The sequence below is a fragment of the Myotis myotis genome, unplaced genomic scaffold, assembly GCF_014108235.1.
Source record: "Myotis myotis isolate mMyoMyo1 unplaced genomic scaffold, mMyoMyo1.p scaffold_m19_p_20, whole genome shotgun sequence".
In the NCBI taxonomy this organism is placed as follows: domain Eukaryota; kingdom Metazoa; phylum Chordata; class Mammalia; order Chiroptera; family Vespertilionidae; genus Myotis; species Myotis myotis.
The window spans coordinates 24663414-24679872 of NW_023416325.1; the positions used below are offsets into that span (position 1 = coordinate 24663414).

Below are 16459 nucleotides of genomic sequence, written 5' to 3' on the forward strand. Positions count from 1 at the left end.
GGGGCCAGGCCAGCGTCCGCACCCCCCACGGCGGGGACAGGGACCCACCATTCGTAGTCGGCGCGGGTGCAAGAGCAGTTGGCCACCACCACAGGCCTGTCGAAGTCTTCGCCGTTGAAGCATGTGGCGTGAGGCGTCCGGCGCTTGAAGACCGTCTTGTGGCCCAGCAGGCACTGGCTGCCCCGCTCGTCTGACGGGGACCACAGCTTGTAGTCGTTCTCGGTGCAGGGGACCCCTGCGGAGGGAGACAGCATGAGCCGCTGCCGGGAGGGTTCCCACCCGCAGCCCCACTGCCCATGTCCCCCCCACCCCACCCCCAGTGCCGCCCCAAGCCTATGGCCAGTTTGCTGTCAGGCGGGGTGGCACCCACACAAATGGAGGCGGCCCCCCGAAACACAGACGTTCATCTGAGAAGCTGGGAGCAGCAAGCCCGTGGGGCCGGTCGCTGACGGGCCTCTAGGGTTTCGTCCTGACGCGCACTCTGTGGAGGTCCCTGCGTCCATCCTCTGCCCGCATCCCTCGAGCATCCCCAGGACCACTGTTCTGAGCTCCGTCTCTGGGAGACTGTTTGCCTCCATGGAACTTAATTCTTCCCCCGGGCCTCCTGCCGCTCCTTCATCGGGGCACGCTTCTCGGTGCCCACTTGGCTGCCCTCCGGATGGGTTCTGAGTGCTGGCTGGCGCCCTGTGACCCCGGTCTGGGGGGGGCCTGACACAGCAGGTGTCCTTGGGCTCGGGGCGCAGTCGGCCTGGTCAGCTGGGCTGGGGGCTCAGGAAGGCTCCTCCTGGTTTGCGTGGGCCTCCGGGGAGGGCTGTTTCCATCGCTGTTGCCGGTCTGCGGGCAGGGCTGACCTCAGACTGCTGAGAGGACCCTCCGATGTGGTCTCAATCCCCAACTGGCTGTGTTGGTGCTGGGGCCTCTTGGGAGGGACTCCAGGCAGGTCAAGGTGAGATGCCGTCTGTGACCGGCCCTGGGCCACCTGTTAAGAGCCACAGATTGTTCCACAGTTGGTGGCTGTCTCTGCTGGGCCAGGGTGGGCATGGGAGGGGCCAAGCTGAGTAAGGCAGACTTCCCCCAGCACCGAGCCTGGGCAGGTCGGCCAAAGACCCAGGGCACCCCAAGACCCCGCTCCTCCTGTGGCCTCCCTCCTGCAGCTGCTGGTCAGGCTCTGCCACTGAAACAGCTCCGACGACACTCGAGTTGTGTGAGACAGGCTCCCATGAGTCTCCAGGAGGGGCGAGTGGTGCTCACAGGTTAACACGGATTCAAACTCAGCTCCAGTCTGGGTCTCAGGTCTCCCCAAGGTCAGCGCCACCCCTGGGGTCTGAGGACTGTGTGGTGGGTGGGGTCTCGGGGGGCTCTCCTGGGGAGGCCAGCAGGGTTCCTCAGGTTATGACAGGAAGGTGTGGGCGCGTGGAGGGAGGCTGGTCGGGGCGTGAGAAGATGGCCCTCGTCTGAAAGCCACCTCTCTCCTGTGCGGCTCGGTCCCTGCCGGGCTGCTGTCTTGCTAGTGCCCGGGGTGCGAGTACTGCTCCTCTGGGCGAGTGCCTGGGCTTCCAGCAGAATCCCTGCGCCTCACGGGCAGCCGGCACCACAGCCCATTACACAGCCTCCTCTTTGCGGCACCAGGGCTCCAGCTGGGGAGCCCGGCATGGGGGTGAGGACCCCGCTCCTCAGGGGACCTCTTCCCTGAGATGGTCCTCCACGTTCTCAGCTGCTGGGCGTTCCCAGTCTCCAAGCGGCTTCTTCTGTTACCCGTGGTCACGGCACTTCTGTTCAGCTGGTCTCCAGCTGGCATTCAGGTCCATGGTTCTGTACTTGAGTTCTAATTCCACTTTGGTCCTGGGAGGCGGTGTGTGAGGCTCCCGCCTACTGCGCTGCCAACTCAGATCCCTGAGCACCGTGGAAGCTCCCACAGCCTACAGAGAGGTTTCCTTTCATCTTTATTGTTGAAAGTATTACATATGTCCCCTTCCCCCCACTGACCACTTCTAGTCCTAACCGCCCCCCCCCCAAGGCCTTCCCCACTCTATTGTCTGTGTCCATGGGTTATGCATATATGCATACATGTTCTTGGGTTGATCTCTTTCCACCCCCAGACCCGCCCCACCCCAGCCTTCCTTCTGAGGATCAATAGTGTGCTCCATGCTTCTATGTCTCTGGATCTATTTTGTTCATCAGTTTGTTTGGTTCATTAGATCTCACATATGAGTGAGATCATGTGATACTTGTCTTTCTCTGACTGGCTTATTTCACTCAGCATAATACTCTCCAGGTCCCTCCATGCTATTGCAAAATGGTAAGAATTCCATCTTTTTTTACAGCAGCGTAGTATTCCATTGTGTAAATGCACCATAGCTTTTTATACACTCATCTGCTGATGGGCACTTAGGCTGTTTCCAAATCTTAGCTATTGTAAATTGTGCTGCTATGAACACAGGGGTGCATATATCCTTTCTGTTTGGTGTTTCTGATTTCTTGGGATATAGTCCTAGAAGTGGGATCACTGGGTCAAATGGGAGTTCCATTTTTAATTTTGGAGGAAACTCCATACTGTTTTCCACAGTGGCTGCACCAGTCTGCATTCCCACCAGCAGTGCACTAGGGTTCCCTTTTCTCCACATCCTCGCTAGCACTTGTCATTTGTTGACTTGTTGATGGTAGCCATTCTGACAGGTGTGAGGTGATACCTCATTGTTGTTTTGATTTGTATCTCTCAGATGATCAGTGACTTTGAGCATTTTTTTGTATGTCTCTAGGCCAGCGGTTCTCAACCTGTGGGTCGCGACCCCTTTGGGGGTCGAACAACCCTTTCACAGGGGTCGCCTAAGACCATCGGAAAACACATATATAATTACATATTGTTTTTGTGATTAATCACTATGTTTTAATTATGTTCAATTTGTAACAATGAAATTGGGGGTCACCACAACATGAGGAACTGTATTAAAGGGTCGCGGCATTAGGAAGGTTGAGAACCACTGCTCTAGGCCATCTGTATGTCCAGTTTGGAGAAGTGTCTATTTAAGTTCTTTGCCAATTTTTCAGTTGGATTGTCTGTCTTCCTTTTATCAAGCTGTATGAGTTCCCTATATATTTTAGAGCAGGGGTCCTCAAACTACGGCCCGCGGCCACATGCGCTGCCGAAAACATGCATCCGGCCCGCCGGTGTTTTTGCCGCCGCTGCCTGTTTTTTTTTTTAAACTACAGTCCAGCCCTCCAACGGTCTGAGGGACAGTGAACTGGCCCGCCGTTTAAAAAGTTTGAGGACCCCTGTTGTGGAGATTAACCCCTTATTGGATGTATCATTGGCAAATATATTATCCCCTACAGTAAGCTATCTCGTCATTTTGTTGATGGTTTCTGTGCAGAAGCTTTTTATTTTGATGTCGTCCCATTTATTTTCTCCTTAGTTTCCTTTGATCTAGAAGCTGTATCTGTAAACACACTGATATGAGGGATGTCTGAGGTTTTGCTGCCTATGATTTCTTCTAGGGTTTTTATGGTTTAACGACTTACATTTAAGTCTTTTATTCATTTTGAGTTTTTTCTTGTATATGGTATAAGTTGGTGGTCTAGTTTCATTTTTTTGCATGTATCTACCCAATTTTCCCACCACCATTTACTGAAAAGACTGTCTTGACTCCATTGTGTGCTCTTGCCTCCTTTGTCAAATATTGAGTGTAATGGCTTGGGCCAATTCCTGGGTTCTCTGTTGTTCCATTGGTCTATGTGCCTGTTCTTGTGCCAGTACCAGGCTGTTTTGAGAATAATGGCTTTGTAGTATAACTTGATATCTGGTATAGTGATTCCTCCAACTTTGCTTTTCTTTCTCAAGATTGCTGTGTCTTTTGGGGGTCTTTTTTGGGTCCATATAAATTTTTGGAGTGTTTGTTGTAGGTCTGTGAAATATGTCGGTATTTTAATAGGAATTGCATTGAATCTATAGATTGCTTTGGGTAGTACGGATATTTTAATGATGTTGATTCTACTAATCCATGAACATGGTATATTCTTCCACTTATTATATCTTCCTCTATCTCTTTTTTCAACATCCTATAGTTTTCTGAGTACAAGTCTTTTACCTCCTTGGTTAAGTTTATTCCTAAGTATCTTAATTTTTTTATTGCAATGGTGAATGGGAGGTTTTTTGGGGTTTTTTTAGTTTCTCTTTCTTAGAGCTCATTATTGCTGTGTAAAAATGCCATAAGTTTCTGGGTGTTAATATTGTATCCAGATATGTTGCCAAATTAATTTATTAAATCTAGCGATTTTTTTATGGATTTTTCTATGTACATCTGTGACTGATGACAGTTTTACTTCCTCCTTTCCAATTTGGACGCCTTTTATTTCTTCTTTTTGTCTGATCGCTATGGCTAGGACTTCCAGTACTATTTTGAACAAGAATGGTGAGAGTGGGCATCCCTGTCTTGCCCCTGTGCTTAGGGGAAATGGTTTTAGTTTTTGCCCATTGAGTATGATGCTGGCTGTAGGTTTGTCATATATGGCCTTTATTACGTTTAGATATGATCCCTTTATTCCCACTTTGCTGAGAGTTTTTATAAAAAATGGGTGTTGGATTTTGTCGAAGCTTTTTCTGCATCAATTTGATATGATCATGTGATTTTTGTCTTGCGATCTATTTATGTGACGTGTTACATTTATTGATTTGCAAATATTGTGGCAGCTTTGCATCCCTGGAATAAGTCCCACTTGGTCATGGTGTCTGATCTTTTTAATGCACTGATGTTTCTCTCTGTCTTTTCCTATATTTGTTCATCAGAGATACTGGCCTATAGTTCTCTTTCTTTTTAGTGTCTTTATCTGGTTTTGGAATTACAGCAATGTTGGCCTCATAGAAAGAGCTTGGAAGTGTTCCTTCCTCTTGAATTTTCTGGGATAGTTTGAGGAGAATAGGTGCTCTTTCTTCTTTGAATGTTTAATAAAACTCCCCTGTGAATCCATCCAGAGCAGGGCTTTTGTTTACTGGGAGTGTTGTGATTACGGCTTCAATTTCATCAGTAGTTATCAGCCTATTCAGGTCGTCTGATTCTTCCTGATTGAGTTTTGAAAGGTTGCATTTTTCTAGGAATATGTCCATTTCGTCCAGGTTGTCCTGTTTGTAGGAATAAAGTCATTCATAATATGTTTTTACTCTCCTTTGTATTTCTTGGGGTCAGCTGTCACTTCGCCTCTTCCGTTTCTGACTTTATTTGGTCCTCTCTCTGTGTGTCCCTGGTGCGTCTGGCTACCGGAGGCTCTATCTCCTAAGGAGCTGGTAAAAGGCTGAGTCCGTGCAGACGGCATCTTTCAGGAGCACAGGGCCCTGCCTGCTTCCGGGACTGGTGCGGGCACATGAGGCAGCATGGCCGGAGAGCAATGCAGATCTTTCTGTCATTGCTTGGCCGATACAGAGTCTTCGTGGAAGGCGGCTGAGAAAGATAAGCCAACCTGGACGATCACTTAATCTGCCTGCATTCACTCAAAATTTAGGTAGAGTGGGTTCCACAGGAATCCCGAAGCCAACCTATGTCAAAATTGGTACTTCATGTCGTTCTTATACATGTGTGTCCTCGGTCAGATTCGGTGCTGCCTGAAAATAATGGGCTGTCCATTCCAACCAGCAAGTATGTGTTTAGCCCCGCTGGAAGGCGATCAGACTGTGCAGCACATGAAGAGTAAAGATGCAGAGGACAGGCCTTGTCCTAAGGACCTTATGCTCTCGCTGATGGGAATGACGGACACCAAGGGGAGACACACATTTATAACTCAGATCGCACGCAATGCTCCGACACAAAGGTGGGGAGAAGGGTTCCGGATATTGGCAGCCAAGCCCATCGGATCCTAAAACATGAAAGGCTTTCACCTGGTGGACACTGAATGGGAGGCATGGGGGCTTTCCACGCAGCTGAGACAACGTTAGCCGAGGAGGAGGAAAGGGAAGGAGCAGGGAAGGAATGAGTCGCTTCTCTCTGCCTAGACTAGCAAATCACGCTGAGGGCCCAGACACAGTGAGGCCTGCAGCCGTGGGCACTGCCTTTCACACAGCAGTGACGGGTACATTTGTCAAACTGCTCATTTCAAAGAATGTTTTCCATTCATTCATTCATTCATTTATTAAATCATTCATTCATTCATATTCAGTACAGGCATACCTAAAGCTACTATGTGCTAATGACCACCACAAAATGAGGAATCAAAGAATAGCACATGGTCCCACATTAAGAATTGCCCTCGCCCTAGTCGGTTTGGCTCAGTGGATAGAGTGTCGACCTGCAGACCAAAGGGTCCCGGGTTTGATTCTGGTCAAGGGCAAGTACCTCAGTTGCAGGCTCATCCCTGGCCCAGGCCCTGGTCAGGGCACATGCAGAAGGCAACCAATTGATGTGTTTCTCTCACGTCGATGTTTCTCTCTGTCTTTCCTTCCATCTTCCACTCTCCCTAACACCAATGGAAAAATATTGGGTGAGGATTCAAGTAACAACAACTGCCCAAGAAACGGCTGGTATACCTCTCACTCACATATTGTGTATGTGCCCCTCTCATTCAAATGGTCACCAACTCTCCTGAGGACAGAGCACTGCAGCGGGCGCTCTGGCTGGTAACCACGCCCACAGCAGGGCCACGGGGCAGGGCTCTGGCCAGTAACCACGCCCACACAGGGCCGCGGGACAGGGCTCACCCAGGGCGTCGGTGGCGTTGACCTGGAGGATCAGCCAGCTGTGCACATTCTCTGTGTCGGAGCCAAAGATGGTGAAGACGGTGCTCTTCTCACCGGGCTCTGTGAGGAGCCCGTACACGAACACGGGCTTCCTGTAGAAGACGGACGTCTGCCAGGTCTCCCCCTCGTTGGTGCTGTATCTGCCCAAAGGCAATGAGAGGAGCCTTGCAGTTAGTGTCTCAGGGCAGGGGCCTGGCTCTCAGGTAATACTCACCGGTGACAAGAGCCAGGGCTCCCGGAGAAGCAGTGGGTCCTGGGCTAGAGCAGAGAGTGTAAGGCTGTGCCAGAGAGTGAGGACGCGCTCAGCGACAATGCAGTCAGTACAGAGGACACAGGAGCCAGCTTCATGGGGGCCCACTGGCTGAATTTAGAAAAATATATATATATATATATATATAAAAGGCTAAGCGACCATCCGACTGTCTGACCGGCTGGTAGGTATGACGTGCACTGACCACCAGGGGGCAGATGCTCAGCACAGGAGCTGCCGAGCTACAGTGACTTGGCAGCAGCAGTTCTCGGGTGACGCACCCCAGAACCAGAGAGGAGGGAGCCCGATTCCTCGCAGGGCCACACGTTTCCACCTTCGGCCCTGCATTATGTTGCTGCTGGGGTACCGTTGGCCCCAAATCTGGTTTGCTGCACACTTGCATTTGCGTTCCACAACCTGTACGACCACAAATTGGCAGAGTGCCCTCTTGCATCTGGGGCCCCTTCGGGGGATGTCAGAGAGCCGGTTTCAGCCTGATCCCTGCAGGCCAGGCTGAGGGACCCCACCTGCCAGAGGGACCCTGCTCACCCTGCAGATGCCCTTTGGGCCGTAGTGCCGCCCCAGGTGCAGCTGGCCAGGGGAGGATCGTGGGAGGTTGACTCCATGGTGTGTCTGGCCCGTCTCACCCAGTCCCGCCCTGCCAGCCACCTTCTAATTAATTTCCTTTCAATGTGCACAAATCTGTGCACTGGGCCATTAGTGTGAACATAAAGAAGAAAAATGATGATGGCAGAGAATGCACTGAAGACAGTGCCCAGGGATCTAAATGGCACCAACACTGAGAGAGAAAGGGAGGAGGAAATTTATTTCTTATATTCAGTGCTACCAAACAAATGTTGAAAACAATGACAGAATGAGAAAAATGACCATTCTGTAGCCCACAGTGTGACCACAAGATCATCATTAGATGCTCAAATCACTGGTTGAAGCGAGCTGGGGACCGACTGTTCACATGGTGCAAAGATGTCAACCCACAGATGAATCGTTCATTACAAAGAAGGAAATGTAACTCTGAAACCACCGTAATTAGCTCGGTATTAGTAGCAGGAAAGGAGCGAAGGGAAGGCCAGAACCTACAGGCACATCATCTGGGCATCTTCACCAGGAGCTGCTATTTCACACTCCCCAGGGAACTGCTGGTCCATCCCCCGCAGACCACTGGGGGAAGGGGCTCAACAAAGCGAAGTTGGGGTGACGTAGGGAAGGTGCCTGTCAGTCAAACCTAGGAGTAGAAATCATTGGCCACGCAAGGCAAGGCCACTGCAAGCCCGCAAAAATTTGGAAATACATAGTTCCCTAGAAAAAGGTGTTCGCTCTCTTGGCCCGTGTGATCCTGCAGACTGCACATGCAATGGACAAATGGACTGCAGTGGGGAACACAAGCTAAGTCAGCCTGATGCTGTCTTTCCCTCTTCTGTGCACACATGGAATGTTCCAGAACCTCTGGGCAACAGCTTTAATCCTAGCTCTGCTGAAGCCACAGCTACGCTTCCTCTATGGCAGGAAGAAGGAAAATGGGACCTTGGAAACCCAGGCATTTAACTCAATACAAATAAATGCCACTCATTCTCCCATGCAAGTCTCAGAAACTTCTTTTTCTCGGGACATCCCAAGAAGCCCACTTACAGCAACCGGTGAGGACAAGGAGAGCTCCCCACGGATAAAAATTTTACAGTGAATTTTGTAAGAATCACGACCTTCACCAAACTTGGCATCACTAATAGCAAGACAATATGTGCTTCCAATAAAGCACTAAGGACAATAGTCATCTATGAACTATTCTATGCAATAAATCCAGAATTCGAGTCAGTCACTCCACATGACAACTGGTCTGGAGTCTTCAAAATAAATCAAGGTCATGAAAAACAAACAGAAAAGGGAGAAGGCTTGCTATGGGTTAAGAGGTGTAACAGCCAAATGCCATGAGTAACTCTTGACTGAGTCCTGGACTGGAAAAAAAAAGTAGCTATAATGTGGAACCAAGGGAAAATAAACATAGTCTACAAGTAATACTGAGTTCATGTGAATTTCCTTATATGTGATAATGGCATTCTGACTGTATGGACAAATACCTTTATGTATTGGAGAAATACGGATGGATCGACAGACAGACAGGCTAAATAGATGGGTGATAGACAGAGTTGAGAAAATTTGCAATTGGTGATCCTAGGTGAAGGTACATGAATGTTCTTTATGTAATTCTTTCTACCTTTCCTGGGGTCCTAAAAATTAAAAAGTTGGAGAGAAAGTATATGAGGAGGAAAGTCTCCAAGGCAAACTACATCAGGATGACAAAGCGAGCCCTTGAGAAACTGATCAGCATCCAAGTAATTATGGTAATTTTATTTATTTTTGTTTTTTTAAATATATGTTTATTGATTTCAGAGAGGAAGGGAGAGGGAGAGAGATAGAAACATCAATGATGAAAGAATCATTGAATGGCTGCCTCCTGCATGCCCCACACTGGGGATCTAGCCCACAACCTGGGCATGTGCCCTTGACTGGAATCGAACCATGACCTCCTGGTTCACAGGTCGATGCTCAACCACTGGCCACGCCAGCCGAGCTGTAATAATTTTAAATTATATCTTATACTAGAGGCCCGGTGCACAAAATTTGCACATGGGTGTGGTCCCACAGCCTGACCGATGATTGAAGCGTGAGCATCTGGCATGGAAGGGCAGGTGCCAGCTGACCTCTGGGCCCTGGACAGCACCTGGGCCTCCAGGCCCCTATGCACTCCCCTCCACCTGAGTCATCAGGCCCCCTCTGTGGGGTGATCTGTGAGGCGATCGGGCTCCTGCGCGGCTCCCTCAGTGCCTGGGAGCCGGGCAGTGGCCCCGCCCCCCTCGCCACCGCTGGTCACCATCTGCAGGGCAGTTGGCCCCCTCTTGCATCCACCATGGCCTGGAGCCACCCGCTCACCTGCTCCACCATCCCACCGAGGTCCCGCTCTTGCCGGGGCCCATTGGAGCCGGCAGCACCTCCACTGCCACCCGCGGCCAGCACCACATCGCCGATGCCTGCCATGTTCCATGCCACCCCTGGTGGTCAGCACACATCATAGTGAGCAGTCGAGGGGACAATTTGCATATTAGGAGGATTGAAAAGGAGGAGGAGAAAATGTGCCTATTTGCTTCGTCACCCAGGAAGCTGGTGCGACGTTCAACATGAGAAACCACTCACTTAGATCTTTCATCAGAATCACAAAGATACTGAGCTTCTTCTTAGCTACCAAGTTTATGTAAAACTTTTCCTTTCACTTTTCACTTGTTTCTGAGATTTCAGTTTCACTCACTCAGGGTCTTAATCCTTGACATAAACCCGTTCATGGCATCGTTTGATCCACACACTTCCTCTCGTACTGAGATCGCCAGAACTGATACTTCTGCAAGAAGGCTACGCGCTAACCCACTCCGCGGTTGGCAGGGCAACACAGAGAGTGTGGAGAGGGACTGGCTGATCTCCCCGCTGGAGATCTCTGAGGAGGACCTCTCACTGGCAGTATGCTTTTGGCTTGAGGTCATTTGAAGCAGACCCGGGAATGAGTTAGACCCTTCAGCCTCCTGCACCGTGTGATGTGCTCAAGAGTCACACCTAAGACAGTCACACCAACTCGGAGTTACTGTAGACTGTTTATTTCTCCTGGGCTCCGCATCATTGCAGCTACTTTCTTTCTCCAGTTCAGGATTCAGTCAGGGCTTACTCGTTGCATTGGGCTGTTACACCTCTTTAGTCCCTTAACCTAGAGCAAGCCTTAGTACCACTTTCAGCACTTTCCTTGATTTGGGAGACGAGAAAAGGAGGGAGAGAGAGAGACAGATCGCATCAAAACATCCATGTGAGAGAGAAACATCGATCAGCTGCCTCCTGTATGCACCCTGACCAGAGATCGAACCCATGACCTGGGTATGTGCCCTCACCAGGAATCGAACCCGTCGCCTATTGGTGTACAGGACAACACTCCAACCCACGGAGCCACGCCAGCCAGGGCTGCACCACTTCCGAAGCAGGGTAATGACATGCAGCGTTATTTTTTAGGAGGATCTTCGTGAACCACACAGTTAAATACATTCACTGCCAGGGAAACAAATAAATCCCAGTGTACTGATAGATGGTTTGGTCTCAACTCAAAATAAGACATCTAGTTCCCACAGAGCTGGACCCATCTGTCAATGAGCTGCGTAAAACAAAAAGGAAGGTAGGGCTATCAAATCTGCAAAGGGAGCAAGGCTAGTCATACCGGTAATACAACGCACGCCGACCACAGTGAGAAGGGGTAAGGACACTGCTCCTTTATAACTCAGGGGCGGAGAACCCACGTGAGGGTGAGAAGAGGGTGAGGCGGCTCCCGGCAGCTCTCCCAGGAAGCGTAACCATGTCAACCGTTAGCCGCCGCCTCCTACACCCTGGAGCTGCAGCGCTGCCTCCAGGACTCAGGTCCAAACGTGCTCCTGGGTGGCCTCCCGGTGCCTTCTCTGGGCTCCCAGAGGGACCCTTTCCAAACCGGAAGCCGCCTGAGAGGAGAGCTGCGTTGGTGCCAGTACAAGGGCTCTAGGAGCCACTGATAGTACCATCACCCTGCCAGGCGCCCGGCACAGAATGGACACCAATTCCATCCCCACGACCGAGTCAGCACCTGTGTCTGGGTCTTTGGGGTCAGTGCACAGACACACGGGCTCCTGTGAGCGAGCAGGAAGCCTGCCTGAGCCGGTCCCGGCAGCGAGCTGCGCAGGTGAGGGAGCGAACCCCCAACGGCCTCTGATTTACCAGTTCAGACACGTCCACACGAGCAAAACAAAGCGTCCACTTTTTGTCTCAATTTCAGTTCCCATTGTCAAAGGTCACAGCCTCAGGGAGGAACCGAGGCAGAAGCTGAAACAAGTAATAGTCACTGCGAGTTTTCTGTGCTCCCCAGGAAGGGACGGACACGGACAATTTAAAGGAACAACACAAAACCCGCTTCACGCGGTGTCCCCACCGAACCTGTGAGTCCCTGATGGGACGCTGCTTCCTCCGAGGCCTGGCTCAGAAAGCTCCCTTCAAAGCAGGCCCTCCCTGCCCGGCCGGCGGGGCGCAGGGCTGAGCATCGACCTAGGAACCAGGAGGTCACGGCGCGATTCCCGGTCAGGGCACAGGCCCGGGTTGTGGGCTCCACCCTCAGTAGGGGGCGTGCAGGAGGCAGCCGATCCATGATTCTCATCTTTGATGTTTCTATCTCTCCCTCTCCCTTCCTCTCTGAAATCAATAAAATATTTTTAAAAAACACACATTCCCCTCACCTAGCCTCCTTCTCCATCCAGCTGGCTCAAAATGCAAGACTCACAGCGGACACAGGAAGTTCCCAAACGGTGCCTCACTCACCTTTGTATCCTTGGGACCTAGAACACCCGGTTCATTACAGATGTTAACAGATGCTGGGGTAACTGACCTGAGATCCTGCCAAAGAGAATACGCCCCCGTTCCAGCTTGGGCCCTGACTACTGACCGTCGCGGTCACGGGATTCCTTGTGCAAATGAATAAGGAATTGGACATGTAATTAAAAGGAATTGCCAAAAGGAGTCAGTTGGTGGTCAATGGAAAATTAATGAGATGGCCAATAAATGCTCCGAAACTCGGGAGCGAGCCGTGGCTGTGGAGGGGGCCCAGCTCGAGTCCTGGAGCCTCGGACGCCCCTGGCATCCAGGGCGGCCCAGCAGCCATCGCACACGCCTGGGAGGGCGATGTGTCCGAGGATGTGACCTGACTGCAGTGTTACCGCCTGCATCTCATCTGAGGAAGCTGCCAGCACGCAGCACCAGGGCAAAAGCAGAGCCACGGGAGAAGCAAAAACACTGTGAGCAACAGACCGAGTCAGTGCCAGGTGGCCACACAGAGTCGGGCCAAGTTCAGACTGATATTTGGGACACGTGCACTTATCAACAGAGGCATCATATTTGCAAATACCTACATCATACCCACTGACACTCCAAATGGCCTGTCCACACAGAACGATGCTACAGTGTCCGTGGTCCCCACAGCCACAGCCAGTCATTTCTAAGTGTCTGGAGGCAGCGGGGCCCGGCCACAGGTTTTCCTGGTCACATCCAGCACCAGCTGGTGCTGCCAGGACCCTGCCCCTGAGCCCCGGCAGGAGGTGGGGACAGGAGTCTCATGACCACTCGGAGAAGCCAGCTTGCATATGGAACCTGCAGAAGCTACACTCGGAAAACCAGGCACCAACCACGGTCTGCCGGCCACGGGAAGAATAAATGGGTTCCTAGGAAGCCAGACTATGTCCCTACTCTGTTTCTCTCAGTCGCTGCCCAACACCACACACAGTAGGAACTCCTTCAGAGATGGGGAAACAGCCTACTGGTCACTGGACACGCTGCCTCACAGGATCAGAGCTGGCTGATGGGTGAGATGGGATCAATAAGGTAAACACATGGGGATTCGTGTGGGAAGTGTGCTCTGGCTGCCTCATCTGAGCCAATGCCATCCGAACGTAGATACCAAGTGCTGCACACACAGCCCTCAGTAGGCAGTGCCCATGGCCTGGAACCATGCGGGCCACGCCAGGCACTGGGACCGGCTTCTCCCTGCTCCAAGGCCGGGCTGCTCGGCACACGTCAAATTCACCGCAGGGGAACCATCTGCTAAGATCCCTTCTGCAAACCATCTGCCCCTCTCAGTGCCGGCCCTGCTTCTGCAGGCGTTCCTCCCGCACTGAGCACGATGGTACCGACGCCCTCCATCGCTCCCAGGATTCACCGCGTGGTTCTCCTCACAGCAGGGAGCAGGGAGCCCGTTTCCCGATCTAATGCTAACAGATTCGCTGTCCTAAGGGACAAAAGCAATCAAAGGACTGGTTTTGATAAAATCAGACTTCAGGAGGCAGAAGTTTCAAACTCCCGACATTGTTGCTTTTCCGAGCAACATGTTGAAAGGAGTGCAGACATAATTTAAAGACCCGAGTGCCAGTCTCCCTGTCGCTAACGAACGGGAGACGCTGGGCAAGTCCCTTTATGCTGCTGAGCTCGGTCTCCCCTCTGTAAGATGACGTGATTGATTACCCCACTGTCCCCTCTAAAACCATTGGATGACAGCAAAAGTCAACTGGCTACCAATCTGCATGAACCCTGAAATCATCACTCACGTATCGTGGTTACTTATTGTTAGTGGCTGTACGAGTACACGTCTGTGTGTAACACACAGGGCAATGAAAACAATGCGACGAGCCGGCAGTTTATCGTTAAACCACGAGTGACTTGTATTTAAGTGGAGCTGTACCTTCTCAAATCAATACAATTATCCCATTATTCCTCATGGCGCCCGGGAGCTGGGAAGGGCAGGTGATCGATCACTCCTATCCTGTGGAAAGCGGAGTCAGTGGTTTCTTCACATCACAATTGTGCTGTCACACCCAGGGCGGCAGAGACAGGCCTGTTATCACAAGACTTGGATGCTCTGGGAGGACAGTGTGGGGTTAAAGGACAAGCTTCATCAGACACTTACTTCAGCTCGTTGGTTTCCATGCCCTGGGCGATGGCCACGAGGATGCCGCCGTGGTCTCCCCAGGTGTAGTAGTGAGGGCCGGGCAGCGCCTGGAGGGAGAGGACAGCGCTGACACCACTGCGGGGAGTGACGGGCAGAATCGGCACACAACACACACGTGTATGTCACAGAGACACATGCATGTGCATGCACACATGTACACAGCACACATGCACACATGTGGAGGCACACACAGAGGCACACAAGTGTACATGCATACATACAGAGGCCACACACATGGAGACACAGCGCACATGCACACACACAGAGGCACACAAGTGTACCTGCACACACACATGGAAGCACATAAGCATACACAGGGAGGCACACAGGCACACACATGGAAGCACACAAGCACACATATGTTTACATGAAAGCACACAAGCACATATGCACATACCCGAAAGCACACACAGAATAACACAAGTGTATATGCATACATATAGAGGCCACACACATGGAGACACAGCGCACATGCACACACACGGAGGCACACAGGCACACACATGGAAGACACAAGCACACATGTATACATACACAAAAGCACACACAGAATCACACAAGTGCACATGCATACATATAGAGGCCACACACACGGAGACACAACACACATGCACACACACATGGAGGCACACAAACGGAGACACACAAGCACACACACGGACGCACAAAAGCACACATGCATACACATGCAAGCACAAAGAAGCACACAAGTACACATGCATACACACATGGAGACACACAAGTGCACATGCACGTGCACACACACACCACACACACACACACACACACACACACACAGGCAGTGTCTGGGTGTCCAACCTATTGGCTAGAGGTGAGGTGTGTGACAGTTCTCTGTAACTGTGAAAAGCCAAGCAATGTGGGGCTTTATGAAAATCTATATACTAGAGGCCCAGTGCACAAAATTCATGCACTGGGGGCGGCGGGGGCGGGAGGGGGGGTGGTGTCCCTCAGCCCTGCCTGCGCCCTCTCACAGCCCGGGACCCTTCGCACCTTACCACCCACCTGCTGGCTGCTCCTTACTGCTTAGCTTGCTGCTCCTTAGCTCTGCCGTGGAGGCGGGAGAGGTTCCTGCCACCACTGCTGCGCTCGCCAGCCATGAGCCTGGCTTCTGGCTGAGCAGCGCTCCCCCTGTGGGAGTACACTGACCCCCTGGGGGCAGCTCCTGCATTGAGCGTCTGCCCCCTGGTGGTCAGTGCATGTCATAGCGACCAGTTGTTCTGCCGTTCTGTCGATTTGCATATTGGCCTTTTATTACATAGGATTGCATATCTAAATATGGAAGTGCACACAACATTCCCTATAAGCAGCGGCATGAGGACAGGACCTATGCGTGAGCTCTTCTGAGAACCCCACCTACCTCAGCACATCACACTCAGCCTGCAGGAGGCACTCTGACCATGGCTTTGGCTGAGTTCTGGGGGCTGCCCTCCCTCCCTACCCCACGTGCAGCAGGGCCTCAGAAAGCTACCCCCCTCGCCCCCCGGACGAGAGCAGAGGCACTCCCCTGGCCCTTGAGGCAGGCAGGCTGGTGAAGAACTTTCCTTTTACAAGTTTGGGGAGTCCCTAATGTCCAAGGACTAGAGAACTAGCTGTACCCTCCGAAGTGGTGTAGCCAGCGCCTGAGGACACACGTTAATTACACGAGCCTAAGGCGAAAGCCGTCTTCTTCACAGAATGGAAGGAAGCACCTGCAGGTCACAGCTCAGAGAGGAGGCTCCATTTCAACGTCGATACACAAGAGCAATAAATCGTGAGGCTCCGGCCTGGCACCATGACGACTGTATGATCGTTTCCTAACGACCAGCCGATATGTACTGAACACCCACACCTGCCAGACGCTACCAGGCCCCAGGGACAAAAAAGTGAGCAGCCCTGGCTGGTTTGGCTCAGTGGATAGAGCATCGGC

General features: G+C 51.6%; 1 protein-coding gene across 1 annotated transcript in view; it reads right to left on the reverse strand.

The window, feature by feature from the left end:
* Positions 1-16459, reverse strand: part of SORL1 (sortilin related receptor 1) — a 153262-nt gene that overhangs the window by 87661 nt on the left and 49142 nt on the right. The window contains exons 12-14 of the mRNA XM_036353719.1: positions 14491-14579; positions 6683-6861; positions 49-235 (exon numbers count right to left, since the gene is read on the reverse strand). Of these exons, the coding sequence (XP_036209612.1) occupies positions 49-235; positions 6683-6861; positions 14491-14579 (455 nt within the window). The remainder of the gene's footprint in view (positions 1-48; positions 236-6682; positions 6862-14490; positions 14580-16459) is intronic.